This window comes from Mauremys mutica, chromosome 4, assembly GCF_020497125.1.
Source record: "Mauremys mutica isolate MM-2020 ecotype Southern chromosome 4, ASM2049712v1, whole genome shotgun sequence".
Classification (NCBI taxonomy): Eukaryota; Metazoa; Chordata; order Testudines; family Geoemydidae; genus Mauremys; species Mauremys mutica.
The window spans coordinates 51,357,307-51,368,984 of NC_059075.1; the positions used below are offsets into that span (position 1 = coordinate 51,357,307).

At 41.5% G+C, this 11,678-nt stretch overlaps 1 protein-coding gene across 1 annotated transcript; it reads right to left on the reverse strand.

Moving 5' to 3' along the window:
• Positions 1-8,936: 8,936 nt before the first annotated feature.
• Positions 8,937-10,510, reverse strand: FOXG1 (forkhead box G1). Its single transcript, XM_045016498.1, has one exon. It carries the CDS (start codon positions 10,466-10,468, stop codon positions 9,083-9,085), a length of 1,386 nt encoding a protein of 461 aa, XP_044872433.1. The 5' UTR covers positions 10,469-10,510; the 3' UTR covers positions 8,937-9,082.
• Positions 10,511-11,678: the final 1,168 nt, after the last annotated feature.

Consider the following 11,678-nt stretch of genomic DNA (forward strand, 5'->3'; position numbering starts at 1 on the left):
CATATTTAATTATTAGTAATTTTAACTCCACTGATTTAATCATCAAAAATAGTGTTAATAACTCCTACCCTTCCACCTGGTCATATATTATATTAATGATCTGACAGAAAAGATGGCCTTCGGATTTTTCCTTAAGTAGACAACTTTATCCAAATTGAATAAGCAGCTATGGAAATAATAACATGATTACTTAATGCCGATTTAAGAATTTTCATGGTGAAAATGTACCCCAATCTTTACAATCAGAATATCTTCCAAAAGCAGTGGAATGTATTTATTTTAAAAGATCATTGACACTTTAGCTCAATGCAATTTTGATACGGTTCACGTGTGTTCTTCATGAATTCGTAACCTTTGATAACAAAAATACAGTTTCCATTTCATGTCACTGAGATTTTCCCTTCAAAACGCACACACAGTGAAGATGCATTCAGAAGAACAAAATTAGGTTTTCTAACCATTATAGCATTTGCAAATCAGCTACAAGCCATAGCATGAACAAATATTAATTATTATCTGATACATTTAATCAGATCTGTATTAATTCCCTTGAACAGATTCCTCTAATAATCTGTCAGCATATAATTGTTTCAGTTTTTGTTTAGTTAAGATATTCAGTTAAAGAGTCTCCTTGGTGGAACTGACACGCCTGTTTGGAAGTGTGTGTGTGTGTGTGTGTGTGTGTGTGTGTGTGTGTGTGTGTGTGTGTGTGTGTGTGTGTGTGTGTGTGTGTGTGTGTGTGTGTGTGTGTGTGTGTGTGTGTGTGTGTGTGTGTGGACCTAGGGAGAAAAGGAAGGGTAATGCCATCTTTGCTATAACATCACTGAGATTTTTCCTGAAAAGGGCAGTCGGGGTGTATATTACTCGTATTAAATTTTCAAAAATACTGTAGCCATTTGGAAAACGCGAATTTTAACAGCAGGCTTTAACTATTTGCATGCGGTTACAATTTTTTTAAAAAGATTTGAGCCCTTCGTCGAATACACTGAAGAATTATGAGACTTTTTTCTTTATGTGCAGATGCTAACAAGATTTTTGGCCGTTAAGGGCAATCTTCTCTGCCATTGTATATGATGGATGTAAAAGATAATTTAACCTTAAATACCGTCTATCAAATAATTTCTGGGTGGACGTCCTGGCCCCCATTGAAGTCAGCGGGGAATTTAGCCAAGGTCTCGCCTATAGAATTGAACTTTTCCGACTCAGCTTAATCCCGATAAAAACCGTCTGAGCTCCACAAACTCCTGCTCCACAAGAATTCTGCAGATCCGAAGGAAAATAAAGTCTCTTTTCACAGGCTCATGTCACGGTGAAAAGGATATCTACTGAATGCAGTGCAACAGAAAATAAAACCAACAGCCCGTCGGGTCCCTGCCTTCTTTGCAGTTCCAAACCCCTATTGACCTTAATAGGTCAGATTCGCTTGAATGAGGAATGCACTTAATATCAGTCTTAACATTAAGCAGCAATTTGCAGTTAACTTTATTGGGGTTATTTACTAATGTTTTTAGTGCAGGATGACAAATGTAAGATTTTTTTCAGCCTCATGTGTGACTGTATAGCCTAAGTTAATAGATCTTTCCGGTGAAATTAAGAACAGCTCCACATAAACAGAAGAATCCTATTTTAAGAATTGTAATGTGTCCTGGCACTCATCACAGAATTATTATTTATTATTAATAATTAATATTAGTAGTAGTTAAAAACCGTTATCTTCACCTTGCTGATTAATAACAGAAAAAAATGCTTCCTATTTTATTTGATACCCTTGGCGAGGTAATTATATGTATACACCATTAAGATGTTTTTGATAATCCTTTCGTTAAATTAAAACACTGATATCTGTAACATTTCTCCAGTGTTTTATTGAGGTAACTTGCTCATATGCATTGGTATTAGCCTGCGTTCTGTTAAATGGCATTGTAAAAGGGGCAAGAAGGCAGTTGCTTGGGTTTTGTGCTTTAATACATTGTTCCCATATTGTTGCCAGCTCACAACAAGAAAGCTACAACACGACCAGTCCCCAACTGAGGTCAGCGAACTGTTTGTATCGTTAAAGCAAATGTAAACTTTGCCTGAGAAGCAGATCAGCCGAATTACCGTAAGTCATTGCCAAACTGGTGAGGAACAGAAAAGAGAAAGGGGCAAAATCCTTTTAAAAATGTCTACCACAGGGAAAACACAGTTTTATCAACTGGCAGATAAAGTGCTGAGATCTGAAACAGGCACCGTGTAAACACTAAGGATCGACTTTTTTTTTTAAATGGCTTTGCTCTACAGTTATTTTCTCTGGCACCTGAAAATCGAACCTGTATGTGTATGACAAGCAAGGAGCTCCAGTTCTCCTGTTAGACAAGAGCGCCCTCACCTTGCTGCTTTGAGAGCAGCTCCCAGGCACAGCAGACTCCTCGCTGCTTACATTGTATCTGAGGACGGCAGGCGTAGCATATCCATAGCGATATCTATATCTATACATCTCGATCTAACCATCTGCGTCTCTAACAGCAGCTTTGCTGTCTCGCTAACAACAGCTTTGCACTGGATGTACGACCGAGATCGCTATGGTGACCGATAGTCTTATCGATATAAGCATAAATATATAAACCTATAGATTTCTAAATCCAAACTAATTTTTAAAGAAATCAACAAACGTCTTATTTATACCTTACGGAACCAATTTAATCTATAGGCAGGTTTCTGTCAAACTGTCAACAATTTGTCAACTGTCTTTAAAGCTAATTCATTCTTTGTATATACATTTCCCCGGGAAACGAACTGTACACGGCTTCCATTTCCTGCAATGTGAATGGGGAGATCCACCCCTCAATACTTCATTACCATTTGCTCTGATTACCTTCAGCAGGTGTCTTATCTCACTGCGTTTTGGTAACTTAAATTGGTGTATTAAAAATTAATTATTTTCATGAGATTACAAATTGCGGAACAAGGGAATTAAAATCATTAACAAAGTCGGGCACGATGCATTGTTCTCCTCCCCCCCGCCACCCCAGCCGTGTCGAAGGCATAAAACCCAGAACTTCAGTCAGTCTAGAAACAGTTTTCCCCCGCCCCCGCTCTCCCTCCCCCCCCCCGGAGATATGATCAAGTTTGTCAAATCAATAGATCGAGCAGGACAACACTGTCATCACCCTCGCGTTTTACAAAGTATAGCATCTACGTATATTAAATTCTCAATATCGCTGACACGCAGGGGCACAGCATTTTGGAGGGTGGGAGGACGAGCAGAAATGCCTTGATCTATTATAAAATCAAATAAAACAACCCTCCCTCAAACTCTAGAGTGGAGCTTGAAACTGTCAAGGGATTCATTCTCCATTTCTGGGGGCAAGCGTTTGCCTGCTGGTATATCCAGAGCAAAGGCGATGCTCGTTTTATATACATTATTTTAAAAGTCTCCATCTTTGTTCTCATATAATTTTTGGCAAGAGTAGCTTCCTGTGCGTTTAAGAAATTTAACAATATTTACATTATATCCGGAAGGCATAAACCCCACCGAAAAACCCATCCCCATTTGTAAAACCCAAAAGTTAAATGTTCTGGGGGGGGAGGTTATTATTTTTTAGAAACACAGTCTACCCCCACTTCCCCTCCAAAACACACACCGAAACGGCATCGATTTAAGACTTCGATTAAAGAGCAGCTTTAATTCTGGAAAAGGAAAGCACGTATTAAATTGTTCACGCTAAAGCATATTTCTACTTTACAGTGAGATCGAAAAGATAAATCACGTCCCAAGGTCTAGGTGTAAATATTGCTGATATCAGTGAGTACAGCCGTTTTACGAGTGCAGAGGAATAAAATGTACACTCACCAAATCTGCTCGAGAAAGTATCGCCAGCATCCTGGCATCCTTTCTTTTCTTTCAGGTACAGGTAGTTCTGCACAGCGTCTTAAAAAGCCAAACAAAACATTGCACGTGTCTCTTCCTTGGCTTTAGTTCTCTTAATTAGAAAAAGAAATCACGTTAAAAATAAACTCATAGATTTACTGGCAGAATTTATTTTTAAAAATGAAGAAATGTTCATCTTACCTGATTAAATTAAAGAGCTGGGGGGGAGGGGGAGGAAAATCCTAACTTTGGGCACAAACAGTTCAGATGTAACTGGTGTTTTTAAACTATGCTTCAGTCGTGCAGACGAGCTGGTTATTATTTGGGTAGTGGAAAATAGTATGTGTAGACAGAAGTCTGTCACGTATTTTAATTCGCATCACAGGGATCTGCCTGTAGGGAGAAGTAGTGGAGGTTTTCTTTATCTTCACCTACCCTGCTGGCGGGAAGGCTTGCTGAGATTGCTGGGCAGGTTTTCTTTCTGGAGGGTCCCATCTGTCTGGAATAAACTGCAGTGGAGTTGAGGGCAGGTTCTCCGGTGAGGTAGGAATATGCAGGAACTCCGCCCTCTGGGCACAGCCACACAAACCCAGCAGAACAGCCACAGCCTGCCCTAAAACCTCTAATGATCTTCACCTTCACCTTTTGCTAACCCAGTTCGCCACCACTTTTTGACCCGTTTACCCTGGCACCTTCACCACAGGAAAACAGTCTTCAAAACAAGAGCATTGGACATACCAATCTGCCCCGACGCTACTGTGAAAAATTATATAGATCATAAATTATAAATATATATTCTCTATATGTGTATATATTATATATATTCTATCAGTATATATAGAATATGTATATATATAATGTGTGTAAGAGGAAACAAAATATATAAGGGTTTTATCTTCTCTTCTATATGGTTAATTCCATGTTCCTATATGAATATAGATTTAAATATATACATCTATAGATTCTTCTGTCCTTAGGAAAATATTATGACCAGTAAAATAATACAAACACTAAAAATAACAATAAGTCTTATTCAACACTGACTCTACCAAGGCAAAACTCTCATTGAGTTCAGCTATGGAGTAACTGGAATTCAATGAAATTTGCCTGAGGAAGGGGTGAGTAAGTGCTGCCTGGGTCTAATCGCATAACGGGTGATGAGGAGGTGAAGAAAACCCCCTTGTGAATACTTTCGGACATAAACCTTATTCATCATGCACTCCTACCAAAACTTGTACAGGGGTCAGACATTTTTTTAAAGGTATCATCCAAATAATCGTCGAATTTAGGGTAGATTATATCATCCTTCATTATAATTTAAATTATTTTGGCTCATATTTGTTCTACATAACTCTTAGGATTTGAATTGAGCCAGTTTATGGTATATAAAATATGTTAGAGAAATATAAAATATTTTAAAGAAAATATAGAAATTAAACGAGGATGCTTGTTTAATGTCTCATTATAAATTTGAGCAGTATTTTCTACTCATATTAGAGCTCATTATCACTCAATCATTTCCCCCCCCCCCCAGGGCAATTTTTTAAAATACATTTGGAAATTTCTTTAATATGAACTATACCGACACGTGCAATAATCCCAAACACAAACCAGAAAAATAGCAATAGCTTCTTAATTCTAAAAAACCCCCATAACAATACAAATAAGGAAACGCCAACAAAGGCCCCTAGTATGGCTTGACACGTGATAAATAATTTAAAAAAATCAGTAAAAGTTCTTAAAAGTTCGACGTCAGACGTTCACATGTCAAAAGTTTATGGAAACAATATCAGATCACATCATTATTTGCTTGAAGGATAAAAAAGTGCCTTAAATTCCATACCAAACTGTCATATGTATGTGTGAAAAGATATCTTGAATGAACAAAAGGTTTAACTTGTACGGTGGGAAGGAGATAAATCCAAGACAAATTTGGGGCCTTAATAGGCCTGTTACAATATAGTACTACTTTAGCACTTTTCCTTCCAAAGACATTTTCATCCCAGGTAATATTTATGTGGTAACTTGAGCAAACTACCAAACCAAACATATTCCTCTCCCCCGCTTCAACGGGAAGAGAAAAAGTCAATAAGACCTGAATCGCTTAGGCAGCAGTTTATCTATCACTGAACCTTAAGTAAAGCATTAAGAATGAGTGCTTGTTTAAATCTTGTCTTTTGGAAGCGTATAAAAATACAGTTGTAACACCTTTTCTCAGAATTATTATGTATTACGTTTACCTAATTAGTGCTTATTAACCCATGAAAAACATTGACATAGCAAGATTATGCTTTCAATCGATCTGGCTTCTATTTTCAATCCTCAATATATTATCGGCGGGGGGGGGGCTTGGGGGGGAGGTTGCAAATGGAATACCACCTTAAATACGTGCTATTGAATTTCCCACAATATGCAACCAATTGCAAGTGTTAAATAATAAATCATGTCCTTTGTCAGCAGCAGCAGATGCCATTCTTTTAATTTGCTTAGGTAAAAATATACCTAACGGAGACTCCACGTTTTAACAGTTTAAACTCACACAGATTTTTTTCTGATCAAGTGAAGTTTCAGATTTGATTGTTTCGAGGCCTTTTTATTTTTACTTGTTGCGATCAATTATTCTTTGATGCATGAATTTAAATTACAACAGAGTGAAGAATTTGGGGGAGGGATTCAAAGAGGTATCATCCCTTTATACTAAAACAAAGCAACCTTTTTCTTACTGTTATTATTCATCTGAATTGCTGAATTTAGAATGGAAGCCAAGAATATCAGCGATTTCTCTCCCTCTCCCCCATATGTGCAGAGCTTGGTGTCCCATCTCCTCCTTAACCTTTCACTCCTCCCTCTTCCCTACAGATTTGCTTGCATCTGTTTGTTTAATTCTTATTTTCAGAGATCTTTTTTTTCTCTGTCCCAGTGTCGTCAATATTCTGGTTTCAAGAATTTAGGTTTGCTGTTACTCCTTCCCCCTCTACCCCCTAGTCTTTTAAGATCAACTCTTTAAAGTGTTTGCCGATAACATCTTCGGGATAGAGATTATTTTTCATTGGGCCTATTGTGAGAAGTAGCCGGCTTATTGCATTACTGGAGAACACATTTCAGACTATACAATTGTAACAAATGAACAACTTGTCTTCCACGGACTCACTGCGGGATCCAATTAGTTCGTAAACCTTTTTGCACAAGTTTTCTAATTATTTTCAAGAGTTGCGGCTTTCATAGGATGTCTTAAACTCATCAAGAAACTGATTCTTTTTAGGCTCAAGTACAGCATAAGAAAGTAATAACATTGCCCCCTTAAAGCAAAAGGATCAATTCTCCATCAAATGAAAGATACTTACGTACGTACGTTTTTATATGCTAGTGGGCTTCCAGTGGATATTTATCGCTGGAGGACAGACTGTGTAAAAGATTCATTTTAGTGCTTCAAATTTAAACTGATAATTATTTTTGAAAATCTTAAACATTGCTATGCAGTCCATTATATCATGTGACCACTTCAGCACTACCTTTCACTGTACTATACTGCAACTTCAGCACATCTTTATTAGACTCTTTAATCGCGGTGAAGGGCGGGCGGGCGGGGGGCGGGGAGGGAGGAGAGGAACAGCCATGGGAACAATAAATTCTGACTGATAACTATGAATACTTTTACAAATATTTTAAGCAAACGTGTTTGCAGCATTAAAAGTGTATATGCTTCCTGAACCGTCTTTTTTTTTTTAAGGAAAGGATTGTCGTTTTATATGTATACACATGTATTACATCTAGCTATATCTATCCATATATAAGCCAAATACGGAAATTAAACACCTCATACAAAATATATAGAAATGTAAGCCATTTATATGTCCTCAATTGACTTAAAAATAAAATTAACCCTTTCAGAAGAATTATTCCTTGAATTAGTTTTGGGAATTATCACAACGTTTTATATATATGTATATTTAAATGATCTCTTTTATACAGTTATATATTTACATAAGCTTAAGGTGTAACGTCTGTGCCGCCTCTAATTTAATACATAGTATAGTAACTAGGGCCATATCGTACACAGTTTCTAAGCAGAACTCCCCATTGAAGTCAATAGGGAATTCTGATTAAAAAAAAAAAGTAGTGGTCTTAGCTTTTGATTAAATAGCCTGCTCCTTTAAAAATATATAATGTAGATTTAAAAAAACACACAACGTGAATTAAGAAAAAAGGAGCATGTGAAAAATGGGGGCCTACCTATCTAGCACTTTGAATTCACTATAGCTTTAATGCCTTTTGCATATTAATTCAATTTAATAAAAGAGACAAAAACTGTCAAGTATATATGAATTTAGCCTATTTTTTTATTTCTGTGTGTTCATAGTAAACATTTTTGTAAGTGACAAACACGGGCATATGACCACAGTATCACAATCAAGAAATTTTAAGACGACATTAACAATCACTCAAATTTATGCGGCATTTGCGCAACACAGGTTACATATTTGCAAGGTTTACCTATAAGTACAATAGGTATTAACATTTCACTACATTTAGAAAAAAAATAAAGGTGACCTGTTAGTGACCACATACATCAAAATATACACAACACAAACTGAAGGCAATCATTAATTTTGTCCCCTTCTGATTCATTTGAATGGGCAGTGCTGCAAGCTGAAACAATGTTGTTGTTTTAAATTACTTCGTACACTGAGTGCATTTTCTAAAACCCAATCTTTGGTCTAAAAGTAAACAAAAATCAAAAAATCAGCTCATTAAAGAAAAGGACAAAATAATCAATGGCCAAAATGTAGTTCTTGGGCATCTTTTACTATTACTTCTGCTTAAATACAAATTACATTTTAATTTTTCCATTGTTTTAATAAATTTAGTATTTTTTTCAAGATCTGCATCCACCAACATATCCATGATAACTTATAATACTGCAAACATGGAAAATCTGGAGGTTTAGGGATAGACTTTTGAATAAAAATTGCAAAGCAGTCACTATTTAGATACACATTCTACTATAATTTTGACTTCCAAACTTCATAGTCTACAATGTCATCTCCCCACATTGCACCTTGCTGACATTCCTCACCTTGTTGGAATAATAAACAACCCTAAAGACTGAACAAACGTACAGAAAATGGGGGACTTAATAAAAAATACCTGGACTTTTCTGTTTTTCTTTTAATTCTCATTTACAATGCAAATGTGTGTAAAATGTTCACTTACAGTCTGGTCCCATGGATGTTAATGTATTAAAGGGTTTGAAGAAGACCCCTGATTCTGATGTGTGAAATAATCAGAAAGTCCCCCGGAAAGTCCTGTTGTAAAACTTGGCAAAGAAGGTCTTAAGGACTCACAAGGGAGAGTGGAGGGCGCCTGTGGAGACGTGGAGGAGGAGGCTGCCCTGGCCGTCATTGAAGTGCTGCTTTGAGAAGTCATTGAAGGGTGAGGAACATGGGGGAAAAAGTAACTTGTCTGTCCTGCTAGAAGGTTTACAGAGCAAGGGTTTAGGGAATAGGTGCCAGAGCAGGGGACTGACAAGCCACATGGCACTGAGGCGGCCAGAGCTGCTGCTGTGAGGTGATGAGTGGCATAAGGTATCTCTCCATTGACTAGTCTATCAACACTTAACCCATTAGACGTGGAAAAGGAGTGGTTGTTTCCCAAAGAGTTTTGAGTCAACACTGAACTGTAGGGCATGGGGTGGCTGGGGTAGGCGGACGTGGTCCCATTGTAACTCAAAGTGCTGCTGGCCCGGGGGTGGTGCAGGGAGAGGAAAGGGGACATAGGCCAATACAAAGATCCAGCCCTATCCATGAATGTCAGTCCGGTGGAGGTGAGCCGAGCGCCTCGCTTGAAAGCCAGCTTGGCCCGGGAGGTGGTGGATCTCCGGCGGAGCTTGCCCGTGGTCCCTCCAATGAAGACGTCGTCGCTGGAAGGGTCCAACATCCAGTAGTTCCCTTTGCCCGGGTCGTCGTAGTGGCGGGGGACCTTGACGAAGCACTTATTGAGGGAGAGGTTGTGGCGGATGGAGTTCTGCCAGCCCTGCTTGTTCTCCCGGTAGTAGGGGAAGTTCTTCATGATGAACTCGTAGATGCCGTTGAGGGTGAGGCGCTTCTCGGGGCTCTGCCGGATGGCCATCATGATCAGCGCGTTGTAGCTGAACGGGGGCTTCTCATACTTGCCGTTCTTCTTCTCCCCTTCCTTGCCGCTCTCCCCTTCCTTGCCCCCCTCCGCCGCCCCCTTCTTCTCCTCCGCCGCTTTCTCCTTCTCCTCCAGCTCTGCGGCTGCCGCGGCCGAGCCCGGCTCCCCCTTGCCCGGCAGGATCTCCTTGGCCACCTCCAAGGTGCCAGAGGTGGTGGCCGCCGCCGCCGCCACCACGGGGGGCTGCAGGAGGAGCTGGCTCTTCTCCTCTTCCTCCTCGGCCGGGGCCGCTCGCTGGGGCTGCTGCTGCTGCGGGTGGTGGTGGTGGTGGTGGTGATGGTGGTGGTGGGGGTGGTGGCTGTTGTGGTGGTGGCTGTGGCTGTTGTGGTTGTTGTCGCTCTGGACGGCTTCGGGCACCAGGCTGTTTATGCTAAAAGAGGATTTCGGCAGCATTTTCACTTCCTTCCTATCTCCCATGTCCAACATCACACACTAGTCTGGGGGGGAAAGTTGCTGCCGCGGCCCAGGGAGCGGCGCGCGGGGTGGCGGTGGCGGCGGCGGCGGCCGCGCTGGGCAGCGAGGTGGCGGCACCCCGGGCTGGAGCAGCAGCAGCAGCAGCAGTGCAGTTGGACCGCAGTCGCAGGCGCTGGCAAGGCATGTAGCAAGGACAGGAGCCGCCGGGGAGGGAAGAGGAAAAGCAAACCCCGGTCCCCGCTCGGAGCCCCCGAGCCCAGTCGCCGCCCCGCTCAGCACTCCTGCATGGTGCCCGGTCCCCCCGCTTCCACCAGAGCCCGGGGGGGACAGCGGCAGCCGGGCGGGTCGGCGGCGCAGAGCGGCAGAGGCAGCTATAGAGGCAGCTTTAGCCACAATTAATTTCAGAGCTACAGACTCACGCTAGGGCTGTAAAAAAATTTTTGGTTTAACCTTTTCCACCGGTCGCCCAATCAGAAACCTCGGCGTGCAGGAGCGTCTCTCCCGGAGCCAGCCAATCAGGACGCCCCTCTCCTCCTCTTCCCTCACCCCTTCTCTCTCCTCCTCCGGCTCCCCCCTCGCCCTCCAAGCACGGCCAAAGCCCCCCGCCGCGCAGGGATACCAGGGGAAGGACGCATCGCCGCGGAGGCTTACCTTTCTCATTCCTCCCTCTCCCCCACACTCCACTCCTCTTCAGCCAACATTGCCCCTTCCCTCTGTGTTGGATAATTTTAGTTTTGTGCCTCAATATTTTTTCTAAGCAATTAAAGTTTGCTTCTATATATTTTTTTCTTTGTTGTTAAGGAGAGGGAGGTGAGAGGGTGGGGGAGGGGGCATGAGAAGGCAATGGTGGTGGAGGCGCTGGGAGGGGAGAGGTACTACTTTGCGGAGCCGGGCACGGTCTCTCGGCGCAGTGTGTTCTTGTAGGCCCCTGGTGTTGATTAGTTTTTACTTTTGAAAACATCCGTTTTAAGGGACAAATATTTTTCGGAGCTTGCGTTAGAAACATGTTTTGGGAGGGTTTGTTCCCCTCCTTCCTTGGGGTGTTTGTTTTGCTCTGTTGGTTTTATGTCGCAGGGGGGCTGTTTCTTTTGGGGGGAGAGAAGGGAAGATTTACTTACAACCCTCCTTGCGTCTCCGTCCTCTCCCGGGAAAGCAGGGATAACAGGACGTGATCTTGAGCCAGGGGCACTGGGGGTCCTGCACATCGGCCTTTCGGGGGAGA